Source organism: Ammospiza nelsoni, chromosome 2, assembly GCF_027579445.1.
Source record: "Ammospiza nelsoni isolate bAmmNel1 chromosome 2, bAmmNel1.pri, whole genome shotgun sequence".
Taxonomy (NCBI): Eukaryota; Metazoa; Chordata; class Aves; order Passeriformes; family Passerellidae; genus Ammospiza; species Ammospiza nelsoni.
In genome coordinates, this window is record NC_080634.1 from 78265454 (window position 1) to 78281575 (window position 16122).

General features: G+C 40.3%; 1 protein-coding gene across 1 annotated transcript in view; it reads left to right on the plus strand.

Moving 5' to 3' along the window:
- GPC6 (glypican 6) overlaps positions 1-16122 on the plus strand; it is a 723435-nt gene that overhangs the window by 654064 nt on the left and 53249 nt on the right. The window contains exons 5-7 of the mRNA XM_059466017.1: positions 1626-1756; positions 10073-10216; positions 14477-14506. Of these exons, the coding sequence (XP_059322000.1) occupies positions 1626-1756; positions 10073-10216; positions 14477-14506 (305 nt within the window). The remainder of the gene's footprint in view (positions 1-1625; positions 1757-10072; positions 10217-14476; positions 14507-16122) is intronic.

Sequence of the window (16122 nt, forward strand, 5' to 3'; positions counted from 1 at the left end):
TGTCTTTGTGTGCATGAAAACTGTTTTCTCTATCAGAGGTAGTTGCTATTTTCACCACTTCCCACTGGAAAGGCTATAAACTATAGAATTTTAAAATAAGGTGCAGGCAAAATAACACCTCTGCTTGAAACCAATTTCCTATCATCTGTGCATTTCTCACAGTTAGCAACAAGTGCTATACACCTCACTCCAAATAACTGGCATTACACTCTTTTCAGCCTAAAAGTACTGTGAATTATTAGATGCAAATTTGCAGAAGTGTTTTGGTGCTACATGCCAAGCAATTCCAGTTTCAGTGGGATTTCTGGGTATGCACTGACAGCATATAAACAACTTTATGCAGTCCTTGGGTGAGGCTGTGCATGGAGGTGTTTGTCTAAACTGCTAGAGTGAGACACCAGCCCCTTCTTCCCATACCTCCACACACTTGTGCTTTTATGGGGAAGGAGAAGATGTCCACATCTTGGAACAAACCTCTGTGATTTGCAGCCAAGTGTAAAGCTAACAAGCACTGCAGTCAGATCTATGGGGAGCTCCATGCCTTCTCCACACAGCTGCTGTGGGACTGGTGCTTAAAACAGCAAAGCAGGCATGGGTTTGTTTCAGAAGGAAGTCTGCTTGGTACTTTCTGGAGCTTAAGTCTGGCATATAAAGAAGAGAGCATGTGAAGGTTTTTGTTTATTGTGTTAAGGTTACAAGCTAATTAGTTGCTGAAAACTTTAAATCAAACATGGGAGACAAGGATCCTGTTCAGATGCTGTTCAAAGGATGTACTGTAAATCCAGTTTATCACATGGCTATTGCCACATAAATTATGATAAATTTGTGTCTGTGTATAGACAAATATATGTGATTCATGGCAAAATCTTTTTTATTGCCACGAATTTCTCTTCAATTGCTTTTTTTTCACTTGTTAATGAACATCAAAAGATTAAATTATTTTGTAGAGAGGCTCTAACAGAAGTTAGGCAAACTTTTTTGTTTTAATACAAAACATGCAAACAATATATTGTTCAGTTCAAAGCCATGAACTTTTGTCCAGTCATTATATCCTCTTGCATACAACTTACAGCCATGTTTTGAAAATGTAGCAAGGCAAACATGGTTTATACCTATATACTATGGCAGAAATCCAATATTCATCTGCTGTTCATATTGCAAGAAAATGAGATCATTAAGGTCAGAAAGAACAGCTGCTTTAATTATAACACCCCAATAGATCATATCAAAATTTTCATCATCTCACACAAATTCTAAGAACATACCCCAAGGATTCATCCTGCTTTTTCTTGGGAAGGAGATTTCATAAGTACACTCCAAAGCACTGGCTGCTTCAAGAAGCTGTGTAAAATAATTTTACCCCAAGCTTGATTATGCTATGGCAACTAATATTTATCTAACTTTTAAAGTCTTTATTCCTCTTTCTGTGGTGGCAGCAGTAGGGGGAGATATTTTTGAGATCTAGGAAGCTGCCCTGCAGGCTTCACAGTGCTGCTGCCACCCATGCCCCCAGACTCCTGTTGAGGAGAGCTCAGTGTCCACACCTACAGCTGGCAGTGCTGCTCTGCCTGAGGACCCCAAAGGTATCCCTTCTTTAAGGGAATGGCTGCTTTGTGTTTTAACAGATGCTATGCTTCTGGTAGCGGAGAGATTAGAGGGACCATTCAACATTGAATCAGTCATGGATCCTATTGATGTCAAGATTTCTGAAGCCATCATGAACATGCAAGAGAACAGCATGCAGGTGTCAGCAAAGGTACTGTGTCAGTCGTGCCTTCTCTGTTATTGAATGTCACAAGTGGGGGGAAAAACATCTCCACCATTTTTTCTGTCTAGACTTTAAGAATTGTCCAGACCACCAGAAATTACTTTTGCTTGTTCAACAGTTCACCAGACTGGCTTTGAATTCCTTGTTAAACTAGTTAAACAAGCTTGAATTTTTCAAAACTAAGTGGAAGGGAGAAAGCTACCATTTATTAAACTTCAAAATAATAGCTGTAAGAGATTTAAGGAAAATAGAGTGTTCTGAAAGCCAGTTGTAACTCTGTAAGCATTATCCTGCAGAGTATACTTGGTAACTTCCACTCGTGTCTCATCTGTGATTCTCCATATTAACTTCCAAACACATTTTGATTTATCTAGGTCAGACTGAGCACAATGTGTTTGAGGTGAATACACAAAATGTTCCATTTGACCTCCTTTAATAGCCACTCTAGGGAAATACTGCATTGGCTGGTCTCTGATTACCAGACCTCAGTTTGATAGAGTTTTGTCTGGATTCTGACACAAAGATAAACAGAGCTAATGATACCGGCTGCCTCCTTTCCATTTTTAATGTGTGTGTGTACACACAGGTCACCACCACCTCTGAACCCCCTGTTAATAAGATCCTTCAAATTCAGTAGCAGGTGCTGTTGAGCCAATAGTCAACAATTAATGGCTTTGACTTAATATTCATCATTGCACTGTGGCTGAAATTCTAAAGTCAACAGTTTGCCAAGCTTTCTGCATTAGGAGCTTCTACCTCCCATTTAACTCCCAGCAGTCAGTCAGGTGCTGGCCAGACTGCCATCTATGTCAGTGATTTTCCATTGCTTGGAAGGAAGCTGCTGTAGCTGGGAAAAAAAAAAAAAAAAGAAGTGGGGACAAAAAGCAGGAGCCTGAGGTTTACATTCTTCCTGTCAACCCAAAATTAGATGCTTTTTATGGCCCCAGTGCTGCAGGTTGCTAAGAGTTTCCTTCAATATGCCTTTTGCTTTAAACCTACATGAAGTTCCTCGGATTTTAAAAGCAGTCTACATCCTGCAGGATGAGACTTTATTCTGGCACCAGTCATCAAGGTGTTTAACAGCCAAATTCTCTCAAATATTTTGGGAATTAAAGGTCAGCTTCAGCAAACTCAGCTCTTACCTCAAAAAAGAAACAAAAAATATTTTCACTTAAAACTCACCCCAGGCCCAGGTGTATTTTGTTTTCCCTTTTACTTCTGACTTTTTCCTTTTTACTTTTGACATTTTCCTTTTTACTGTTTTCACAGTTTTTCCAATTCACATTATTTTCCATTAGCTGGAAAGCTGCATCCCCTGCCAGAGTCCAGTGATGTTTTGGCATGAGCTCGTCTCACTATTTGTTCATAGCAGAGCAGACTGTTTCTCCTGTCCCTCACAAATATTTATTTGCTCTAAAGATTAATAATGTCATTTACAATGCAATAGTTTTTCCTCTAAGAGAAACCTTAGATAATATTTTTTTTAATCTTTTAGAACAGAAAAGAAATTATATCAGCAAAATTTATTTCATTATCTTTTCATAGATAACAGAGCTGTCTATCCTTGAGGGACCTTTGTATGTTCTCTATAGACCATTATTCCTGTGAAATGTGATTTCCTTGATCTCCTGGGTTACAGCCATCTTTTTTCATGTAGCATGGAAATGCTTTACCCTTTTATAAAAAGGCAAAGGCTTTGGGTATAGTGCTGTCCTCTTCTATGCCAGGTCAGACTTGCAAAGATGATATACAAGCAGACTTTGATCCATCTTCTGTCATCTAATTTTTCCCCCTTATACCAATTGACCACTTAGAGCTCCAGGGGAAATGACAGACACCTCACCAGATGTACTGGGGTGCATGGAATGCAACTGCAGAGCTAATGTGGGAGAAAAGCCACTCTCATCAATTAATCTGAGGTACCACTCAGAAAGCTTCAAGCAGGGTGTTGGAATCATGATCTTTTCTATTTTCTCATTCTTCAGACAATTTTGTACCTTTTATTCGACTGTACTTACTGAAAAATGTGGTGACTAGGAATCATAGCTATTTTTCCCCAAGCCAGCCAGTGCCTTTTTACAGTGGAAAAATGATGATGCACTAATAATGTTATGCCTGCAACACCCACATACACAAAGACTGTTTTTCACCACTGACATGCAGCCTTTTCTATCTAAAAACCTGGCTGAGTCTGGGAGAAGACTCTATGCTGTATTCAGTAGATATTTCTGCCATGTTATATAATGTTGTTTTTTCTTTTAAAAGGAGTGGAAAATATGAAAACAAAAGATTTCTTCCTCGAGGAGCTCTCACTCACTTCATCCTCTTTGTAGGCAGAAGACCCATTTATTTAATCCAAAATCCAGCACTCCTGTGTCATATAGTGATATAAAATTGCCCTATTCCAGAAGCCCAAAAAAAAGCCAATGACTTAACGATTAATCAGTGCAGAAAGTCAAGGCTTATTGCTTGAGTTCACTCTTTGTCTTTCATTTCCTTAGAAGACACAAACCTTCTGTCTTCCTCTTTTGATAGCTGCACATCAATAGTGAGACAGAGAATTAAAGAGATACCACATGTACCTCTTCTATCTTTGTCCTGCTGACCAAGGACATTCAGACTCAGACACATTCCAGTACCTCTCACTGCATAACATGGAGCATCTCTGTTCCTATGCCATTAACTTTGCTTGTTTGTGTGATCATTACAGTCAATTCTTCTAGCCCAGTTCACATTAAACATGTGCTAGTATTACATTTAAGTCCTCCAATTCATGCTGAGGCTGCAATCTTTCTCTGTTTTCTTGGTATTTCTCAGCAGTTTATATTCAGCACTGGCTGTCCAGGAAGTCTGACCACAAACCTCTAGGCTTCCCGGCTGCTCACCTTGCACACCTGTCATGTCCCTTAATGACAGCCACACAAGGTCCTTATTTTGCCTCAGGGAAAGTCCCATTCCTGACAGCTGTGACAACTGGAGATGCTTGTCAAAAAAGAGCAATGGTATAGAAAGTCACACCCCAAGACCCAAGGCCTTTCTCCTGGAAGGATCAATGTGCTCTGAATATGCCCAAACTTTCCCTACCCCAAGAGAAGACAAGGACTGCTGATCATCAAAACCAGTTTCCATAGATTCATCATCTAACACCTGCAGCCATTCTTACAGAGCTCCTTCCACAAACCACAGCACAGAGAGAGCAAAACAATCAGCCTGGGCTGCCTGAGATGCCTCCCAAGACATCAACACCTTTTAGGAATAGGCCTTGCAGGCTGGGTCTGCCCAGATTAATGTTCCCTGAAGGTTGCCTCTGGCAGAAGTCATGGTGCAGTAGATTTACCTTGGATTTCTGCTTATAATAGCTGAGACAGGATGTCCTCTTTATTGAAATCTCTTTGTAATTCTCCAGTGACACCTTTTTGGTATTTGAACAACACAGTGCCAAATTCAGCACTCAGCAACATGTTGATTATTTCTCAGGCAAAATTTTTACATTTTGTGCATTGCTTCCCAAGGTTCAGCTCATATCCAAGACTTAGTCATAGCATACATTTACCTTATTCTCATTGTCATTCTCATTCTCCCTGAGGTAATTCAGGTAGTCATATTCAGAGTCATAACATATAAATACTCATTTCAATCTTGGCCAAAACAAGCATGTTTTGAGAGCCTTCACAATCTTCCCACAAGGCTGTCAGTACCAACACCTTCAGTTCCTGCTTCAAGTCAAAAAGTAAATGCTACATCTGCTCCATTTTAAAAACATGAATGTTTACTAGTTGATACCTGCAGAGATTGCTCATTCCCAAGTGGAGGAAAACTCAAAAAACAGCACAAAAGATGTTATAACATCCAATTTTTTTCACAATGGAGAAATTTCCTAATCTGGTTGCATCAGCATAATCATGTCTCTATTGCTGCTCAAAACACAACATACTGAACTATTTTCTGCAACAGTCTAGTCCTATACAAGTATGTTAGACTGCTGGAAGAGTAATTTGGCTGCCATGACAATATTTTTCCACTTTCATATAGTCTATCCCATAACTGAGTTTCTCCTTAGTAAGTCTTAAATCTGCTTTTATCTGAGTTGATGGATGTGCCATTTTAACCTATAAATATATGTTCCTTCTCAGCAATTACTTCAGCTAAATGGATGAATGAGCTCCATGACATAGCAGACTACCTATGCATTATTTATAAGGAGGATATCTTCACAGAACTACATCCAAGGTTCTTCTTAAAATAGTCCACAAGTTTCATACTAAGAAAACCTCTTCATTTATCTGTGTTCTTTCCAGAGCTTTGTGCAGGAAAAATATAATGGCATTTCAGGTAAAAAAATCAATGCTTTTCTATTTGAAGAGTCAATGGAGCAGAATCATATAGAGACACTCAACTGGAAACACTGAGCACTACCATATGGCTAAATAACAGTATGACCCAAGGCTTCACAGAGAACAAAATCCATCTTCTGCAAAAATTCAAAACTTCAAATTCTCCTGGGAAAAGGGCTTTTTTTTCTCCAGTATCTACATCCTAGTCCTGAAGTAGATACTTCCATCTAGCCAGCTCAAGAGATGTAATTCTTCAGTGGCTCTGTTGACTTGCTCTCACAGCTTGGTTCATATCCCTGACCATAGAGATTTGGTCCACTTGAGCTTTAACAGCAGTTCACTGGGGAATGGTTTCGTGTTATAAGATCTTAACAGGTCTCTCAGATATCCCAGAACATCCCAAATGACTGTAGGTGCTGATGAGAGAGAAACAAAAGGAAGCTTTTGATCTCCCCTATCTTAGATGTATAGCTTAAATGTAGACACATATATGATGACAACTAAAGTTAGCTTTCTTAATTTCAAATGGAATCTATTCTCTAAATTCAGATGAAATGGACTGCACCAATTTTTTTAGAGAGTGTGTTTATGCTACCAATTCACATCATGTGTAATGAAACACCTGAATATATTCCCAGAAATTGTTCAATACCTCTCAGTAGCATTGTAAAGAAAGTATTTCATGTGCTTCTTCTTAGGAAGCATTTGTTAATATTAGTTATAATCTTTACATTTTGTGTTCTGTCAATACCAGGATGCAAATTTTAAAATGTCTCTTTTGCACTCAAAATTCAGTTACTGAATATTGTATCCTTACTGCATTTCTGTTAGGTCATTTAGAAAGCAAGATATTTCTTTTTCTGTCATGTAAATATTACTGTCTAGTTTCCATCTCTTTTATTGTCTGACTGTATGTAAATTTGTTTGTATAAAACCACTTGCTGAAACTATTTGTATGAAGATAAATGCCTCAAAGTCTCTGCTGGGTTCTTTTCAGTACATCATAAGAAACATGTTATATAAATTATGTAGACTTGCAGTTGCACCACATGGCCATACAAGTAGCTTAACAATCACACACTGGGACTTTTAAGGAGACATTCCCTCACTTTCCTTTCTCCTGAGAATCTGGTTGTATGTTTTGTATAATTGTCACTTGCTTCGTAGGCAAATACCCAGTTGCTTAATTGAGTAAATGGGATTTTATAGATATATAAATAAACAATTATGTTTTCAGTGCTGAAAGAAACTTAACCAAACTTTTGTAAGTATAATTCATGCTCTTAATGTATAGATTTCACTCTTTAAATTGTCATACACAATCATGTACAAATCTTGAATATTAATCTTAGTTGAATTTTCTTCATAGAAGAAAAATAAGATTCTTTCCTGATGAAAAGTTTAGAGCTTTACAAGCTAAAATCTTTTTTCTTTGTTGATAAAATTAATTTACTGTCCAATAGCCCTCAGGATTAGGGAGGCTTGAAACTCTTAAAACAGATATTCTCAAACCAGACCAAACAGTATTCCGCTCATAAATTAAAAATCCCAATGGCCATACAACAGCTGACTTGCTGGACTTTAAGCCAAAGCAGACCTGATGACTGGACATACATTTAGTATTAATCAGCTTCTTTCAGCAAACTTTGAATCATTTGGGGCCTCTAAATTAACACCAGGAAGCCTAACTGAGAGCCAATTTAATGTATCCTGATAGAAACAGAAATTGCACCAAGGACTTGGGTCACTCTTTCACGGGGTGCAGTCCTTCAGGCACAGCCTGCTCCATGTGGGTCCCTTTACAGGATCCCAAGTCCTGCCAGCAAACCTGCTCCAGGGTGGGCTCCTCTCTGCACAGGTCTGCAGGCCCTGCCCCAGCACAGGCCCCAGCACAGGCCCCAGCACAGGCCCCAGCACAGGCCCCAGCACAGGCCCCAGCACAGGCCTCCCGCGGGGCCACAGCCTCCTCCCAGGCACCTCCTGCCCTGGTGTGGGCTCCTCCATGGGCTGGGGGTGGATCTCTGTGTGCCCAGGGCCCTCCATGGGCTGGGGGTGCATCTCTGTGTCCCAGGGACCTCCATGGGCTGGGGGTGCATCTCTGTGTCCCCAGGGCCCTCCATGGGCTGGGGGTGGATCTCTGTGTCCCCAGGGACCTCCATGGGCTGGGGGTGGATCTCTGTGTCCCAAGGGCCCTCCATGGGCTGGGGGTGCATCTCTGTGTCCCAGGGACCTCCATGGGCTGGGGGTGCATCTCTGTGTCCCCAGGGACCTCCATGGGCTGGGGGTGGATCTCTGTGTCCCCAGGGACCTCCATGGGCTGGGCGTGGATCTCTATGTCCCCAGGGACCTCCATGGGTTGTGGGTGCATCTCTGTGTCCCCAGGGACCTCCATGGGCTGGGGGTGCATCTCTGTGTCCCCAGGGCCCTCCATGGGCTGGGGGTGGATCTCTGTGTCCCCAGGGACCTCCATGGGCTGAGGGTGGATCTCTGTGTGCCCAGGGACCTCCATGGGCTGGGGGTGCATCTCTGTGTGCCCAGGGCCCTCCATGGGCTGCAGGGTCCCAGCTGCCTCACCATGGGCTGGCTGCACCAGGGGCTGCAGGGGAATCTCAGCTCTGGCACCTGCAGCACCTCCTGCCCCTCATCTGCACTGACCTTGGTGTCTGCAGGGCTGTTCCTCTCACGTGTTCTCACCCTGCTCTTCCCTGGCCACAATTACATCTGCACAATGACTTTCTTTTCCTTCTTAACAATGTTATCACAGAGACTTTACTGTCATTTCTGACCGGGCCAGCCTTGGCCTGCAGAGCTGTCCTGGAGCCGGCTGCCATTGGCTCTGTCGGACATGGGGGAAGCTGCTGGAGCTTCTCACAGAAACCACCCCTGGAGTCTCCTCACTACCAAAATCTGGCCACAGGAACCAACATAGCCACAGAAAAAGGAGTAATTTAGTCCTACAACCAAAACACAGCATTTGCACAGTTTTCACCCCCACAAAGCTCATTCAAACAGTCTGTGTATGGCATTAGAGTTTTGTACAACATATCGTAGGAGAAATTCTGGCATTCAATTCTTTTTCTTTTGAATGGAGGCAAAATGTTGAAACAGTCACAAAACCAGAAGGGTGACTCTAAAACTGAAAAAGTTGGTGTGAAGGCAAACACTAGGATTCTACTTCATGAGAGCACTTGATAATTTTAAGTCAGTGGATTTTCTACCTTTTTTCGGATGTGCAGCTTGTGTGAAAATGCCTCTGGGAAATATGCTTGATATCCAGTAGCCTTCTGTGTCCTTTAGTACCTACGAGATACACAACATTGAAACTTTTTTCCAGATGGAAGTATATGAAAAATTTCATAACTGCGAACATTATTTTCTATACCCAGAAAACAAACGCACTAGCACGAAATAATTATCACTGTTGCCCACTCAGTCTGCCTCACCCTTCTAGGGAGAGATTGGGAGGGAATAGGAAAGTTATCCAAGTTGCAAAACTATTTTATCATTGACCTTTTCTTTAAGACTACAAATAAGATTGCAAGGTACAAAGAGCTGTCGGTGGGGATTATCGATGACCTGTGATTCTGGGTAAATACTGCATTTTAATAAAACTGAAAAGAGTTATCAACTATGTCCTGCCGCAAAGGACAACCTTTTGTGTATTTTTCTTCCTGGAAAGACAGCAATTAAGATGCTTTCAGATGTTAATTTCTCATAATAATCACCTTCTTAAATTAATGGGGTTTTAAGGTCCCTATATGTTTCCATACCTTCACCAAGTGATTAATAATGCTAAATTATTAACCTGAGTTTTAATGCAGGCCAAGCACTCAATTCAGTAGTATAAAAATGTCAATCAAATCTTGTTTTGAGTATACAAAAAAATAATAAAGAGGCTACAAAATACCAGCGTTCCTTTCTTTTATGATTCTCATTTAGCTAACATATAACCAAGAATGTCTTTTTTCAGGTTTTCCAAGGATGTGGCCAACCAAAACCAGCACCTGCCCTGAGATCTTCCCGTTCTGTCCCTGAAAACTTCAATACCCGATTTAGACCATATATCCCAGAGGAGAGACCTACAACTGCTGCTGGCACAAGCTTGGATAGGCTGGTAAGGCAAAATATATTCAATTTTCAGATTAGTACAAAAGGCTTGGCTATATACTAGAAGGTGGTCATCTCTTGATTTAATAATTTTATAATCACTCTTTATAGTTTCTTTGCCAGCTGTTCCAGCATTCAGTAAAGCTTTTTTTCCTCCACTGGAAATGGTATAAAATTTCATTGTAGGGAGCAGTATGGCTCAAGTTTTATGTATTAGACTTGCTAGAAGAGAATAAATTCTTTCCTACAGGCCAGAAACCACATAAGCCTTTGCAGGTACTTTGCAGTATAAATTATGTATCAAAAGTGATCTACAACAATATTTTATATTTTTTTATCTTATAAAAGAAAGTTATGTATTAAGGCCATTTTTATCACCTAGTTCTTTAACTTACACCCTTCCAAAGGCACCTAAATTTGTTTCACTTCTTTACTTAATTGTAAAATTACCACTGCTTTATTTCAATCCATCTCAACAATTGACTTTAATCAGCTAAAACTTCAGTGATCATTAATCTTGCTTTACTTATTCAATCATTTTGGGAAAACAATACTTCAACATAAAATTATTTTCTTTACTACCAATCATCAGATTCACATTTGAGACTTCAATGTTCCTGCTATTTATACATCTATAGATTTATAGAGGGATAATTAGTACAGCTGTTAGTACCATCCCAGCAATCATCTGTAGGTAAAACCGATGAGCAAAACTGGAGAGCTTATGATTTAACAAAGGCTGTATCACATGTCCTCAGCTAATTTCTGCACACTTGCAGAGCACTGGTCTGTCTTGCTAAAGAGAGTACCCAAATTTACCAATGCAGATGAGGACCCAGGTATCTTCTTGATGCCATCATTCATCAAATTCATGGGCTGTCACAGGGGTTTTTCACAGTGCCAAGTCCTTCCAATCACTTCTGTCTATGTTGTACTCTATGTACTCTATACTGTCAATTTTCATGGCAACCCAATAGGAAAATAACATGCCATTTCTAATCAAGACTTGGGACTGTCCTGCAGAAAAAAGCAACATTTGTTAGTTCTCTGCACTTCTGGAAATACTGTAGCCTGGTTATCCTAAAAGGAGAAGCAGAGAGAGAAGATGGTTACATCCATTGTAGATCCAACCACAGCAGGATCATAGTGCAGTGCAACATCTCAGGCTAAAAATCTGACTAGCAATACTCAATCTATATTAGATGGGATCTTAATTTTACCCTTTCACTTTAGATTCAGAGAACTAGTCCTTCTGCACTGCTCGGAGCAGAGGCCTGGATCTTAATGTAGAATTGGCCAAGGTGAAGTGAAAGGTTAACAAAGCCTTTAGGTTTCAATCATGCTTTGTCAAATCTAAAGGTTGCAAACAGCTGAAATGGGAGGAGGAGCATAAAGAGGAAGAGGCTGGAAGCACAGCTCAGCTTGGATTAGTCTGATGATGTAAAAATAGTTCAAGCATTTTTGTAATGAAAAAGGAAGGGTCAAGATGTATTACAGATTGACATAAGAAGGATACTTCTGAACACATTAATATCCTTTCCAAAATACTAACTTGCAAAATACCGAACAGCACACTGAATAAAGCAGAGATGTGTCCTATGCTGCCAGCCTTTAAAGGCTGAAACTAATGAAAGTTGCCAATACAGATAATTCTTTATGACTTCCAGACTTTGAAAGGGGTACTTATCTCCATATGATTTAACTAGTCTTGTTCATGCATTATTTCAGGAAAAAAACCAAGGAGTTTAGTTTTGCTGCCGTTCATTTAAAAAATGTTCAAATCAAATTCCTATTTCCTGTTCCTGCTGATAGTATCCCAAATAATTACTATTTATGGTCTGTTAATGATGAGTTTTGGTATCAAATCCATCTTCAAATGGCAGTGATGAATGTGCTGTCTCCTTCTGGGCTGGGACAAACCATCTCTCAGTTCAGAGATGGCTGCTGATCTCAGTGGAGCTAGGAAAGGTAGTTTATGTGGATTAGAGCAGACAGCCTTATTTCAGAGCTGTAATCCCTTAGCAGCTCTCAGTAAAGGTCACTGCCTGCTTCTCACACCATCTTGGTAATTTTATCCAGAAGGATATAAATGCTACACTCCTGCCTCACAGAAACACCATTTAACCTGTGTTGGACCCTCAGCTTTCCATGTGCTGAATCATTCCCTGAATGACATATCTGTCTTCATTAACTGTAGCCAGGGCTTGGAGGACCAGCTTCATTTGGATACTCCTATTCCTTGCACTGACAACAGGGTGTAAGGAGGATCCCATGCACAGCAGTTTTCTCCTCTACCCACTGATCATTTTCTGTTGCTTACTTCATATAAATACACTGCAATATTAGTATTTTGTTGGTATTTTCAAACACTTAAAGACCATTTTGATTGTTATAGGTATAAGAAACAAGTCTTTTCTTGTGATTCAGAAGACTGTTCAGTGTTACATTAATGCTTTTAGAAGTCTGTTCTGGAGTGTGTATTCATGAAACACTGTCAGACCACTTGACTTTAAACTGTCAACATAAAGTCCAAACATACAGTTAAAAAAACCTCAAAAGAAGTGGCAAACCATTCTGCTTTCATCTGTCTTTGACAGCAGAAGAAACCAAGTTTAGAAAATATTTCCTCTGCACCTCAATGTTATACAAACATGCAGCATATCTGAACTGAATTCTGTTTTAGTCCTGCTCTTATCCCCACTTATAAGCTTAATTCAGTTGGGCATATTTAATCAGGTAGGTTGCACAAAGCAGCCCTCATAAGAAGCCTACACTGAAACCACCAGGTCCTCAGCCCATCTGAGAAAGTGCTCCTTCATCCTTCCCTGAGCTCATGCTATTAACCCAGCTATTCCATTTCAAAAGGAGGGAAAGTGATTTCTCTGTGTTATTGTCACAGCTGTAACAAGTATTAACAAATAAGAAATAGATCAAAATTAATTTTAAGAAATGTGAAAAAAATCTAAATATCCCCCAAAAGCTGTGATATATGTGGTTTTAAAGCATCTGATGTATTTAGGAAGCAATGTAGAGCTTGAGAGACTTTTCTAAGCATGGATGAAAAGCACCATCTGAGACATCCTAGAGTATCTGAAATATGGGACCAGCAGGAGACTCGAGGAGACCAGTACACTTCTGGAGCAGCAGAGGGGAGCTGGCTTGAATATACTACAAAATCTCAAGCAGTTCAAGACATGCTCAGACAATTCAATGACATCTTCACGGCACTGGGCCTAAAAGTCAGGCTCTTTCAGAAGCCAGTGGAGAGAGACACACATCTTTGGAGAGTGATTCACCCCATCTGTCACAGACCTCTCTCAAAGACTGAGAAATAAAAGACTCAGTTGGAATATGCACATGTAGATAGACAAGACTGAAATACCTTGAAATATTTAAGTCATCTAACTGAGCTGGAAGATAGAACAGTAATTTGAGATGCTTATGCTCCCCTGGATTGGCATCTGAAGTCTGGACAGAACACCCTAGAGAATGTTCACTATGAGGCATCCAAGTGGGAGAGCAGAACTGAGGCCCAGCTGTTCTCTGCAGGTTGCACCCTGTGAAATTCAGCTACATAAATATAGTTACCTAATGCTCTTTGAGATGCCTGTGCTCTCCAAGATGTCCAAAGGTGAAAGCAAGGTTACAGGAGACCAGGTTGGAAGTTAAATGGAATATCTCAGAGGTGCTAAATTGACTTGCTCTGCCTACATTTCAATAACTGTATTCCACCTTATACTGGCTGTAAGAGAAGCAAAAATGAGGACTTTTCTGATTCAGTATAAAAATCCATAGAGCAGATACTCAGAACCAACTAGCTTAATTTGAGTCCAGATGACTGTCATTTTGACTGTTAACAGAGAGAAATAAAGGCCTTAGTTCAGTTATCTAAGCATGGGTTTAGGCAACTGATCTGAGATCATGTATTTCTAAAGCACAATTCATCTCCTCCTAAAGTATACATTTAAACAGCTCAGAGAAATCTTTCCTTATCCCTCTACTAAAAAGTGCCAGAAAGTGACGATCTTAGTCCAGGCATCTAGCAAGTACACCTGAAGATCAGTAAATTTTTTTAATTGCCAAAAATTACATAATTTTAACGCCTGATTCTGTAGAGCATGATCTCAAGTTTCTCGTTTAAAATCAACTGCTTATAGAGACTCGTTATCTTCTCTGTGGTTGCCTGTTTGGTATAACCTGTGGTTTATTTTGTTTTGTTCTGTTTTGTTTTTCTGTTCCCTGAATCTGTTTCCCTCTTGCTTCCCAGAGGACTATCTGGAGGACAATGCAACATGGTGTAAGCTTTGGTATTCTTATTCTTCACTTCATTCCCATTTGTCTTTGTACAGTGATGGACAAAACACTTGTTTAAGTTTCATCTTCACCATCTTTACTTTGTGTGTGTGTCTTGTAGGCTCAAGTACTAGCAGTTCTTTCTGTAATTTTGCATTCTAATTTCATTTTGCCAAGTGCCCAGAGCTGCTGCTGCCTTCCAATATTTTTCTCTCACCTCAAGGATGATGCCTCATCCCCAGAAAGGAGCGATGTATTCCTCCAGTGAACTAAAAACTGGTGTAAGCATCCCCATAGTCTCAAACCCCACAAGGGCATGTAGAGCAATGCAGACACTGCAGTAGCATTCCGCTCTGAGTCCTGTGCTTGGAGCAATGGAAATGAGCTCCCAGGCCTTCCTGGGCTCTCCCTGAAAATGCCCCTGTCTTGCTGGCCAATCTCCTTATGCTTTACAGCTTCATAAGATTTTGTGGCTGTTAGAGGTCCCTGGTTCCAAACAGAAAAGCCTTCCTCGGCAGAGCTCATTCAGCACAGCCCAAGGGGAAGGCACAGATTTGCATTTAGCATGGACTTAATAGTCCAGCTTCTTAGCAGGACTAATTAGTCTACAGAGAGCACCATGCTGATACAGCCATGCTGCTTCCTGTGTTTGAGCTGCCCCCAGTCCCTCTGTATCCACCACATCCCTGTACAGCAGTGCTGTCTTAATTCAGCTGGAATTTCTCCCGAGAACATACTGCAGCCTGACCTGGCTGGACGTGTATAAAATATTTCTGCATTTTCTTTCAGGAGGACACGGAAGTTTTCTTGATTTTTCACCAGGGAGCTGATGCACTCTTAAACATATAATGCATAATGCACATGCATACTGTGGAGACAGGCAACTGAGAAATTGGCCGTGGCATTCATGGGTGATTTGCATTCACACACAGTACAGTGGCTGCATAGATTAGTGGATGAGCATGCACCCCATCTGAGAACACCTTCTATGCTCTTTACCCTGGGGAGGGGAATATACTGTGTCACACTTTGTGAGAAAATGTCCTTTTAGAGTCCCTTCTGATTTCCTTAAAGTAAAAGCAGATAAAGTCTCAATTTCCATGAGGAAGATACCCTGAACTACCCTTTTTAGGAATAAATTCCAATGTACTTTAAGTCTCTTTTTAACTTTTTTATTCCACTGTGCTATAATTTTTGTTACAGTGAAAAAATGTGATGGTAATCTAACAAATCAGTTGTGAGCAACCTTTTCCCACTGCTCCAAAACTACATGAAATAGAAAATACTACTTAAAAATATATCATCTGCTTTGCATTTTAAGTATAAAAGACTGAAAGTAACAAGACTGTAGACAAATCAGACATTGATCTGAATTGGCCAAGGAATCCTCCAGGGCATTCCTAAAAGTGAAGATTTCATTTCAGTTTTGTTAGACTCTGTTTGGTCCACAGTCTTGAACTGTTAAATATAGTTATATATTATAAATATAATTAAATATGCCATGATAGCACAATTTTCCTGGGATAGGACGTTTAGCCTCAAGAGTTTCTTTCCTCAAAAGACAATAGAATAAAATCCAGAAGGTATGAATCTTAAAGGGTTTAAAGTTCTGAGATTAAT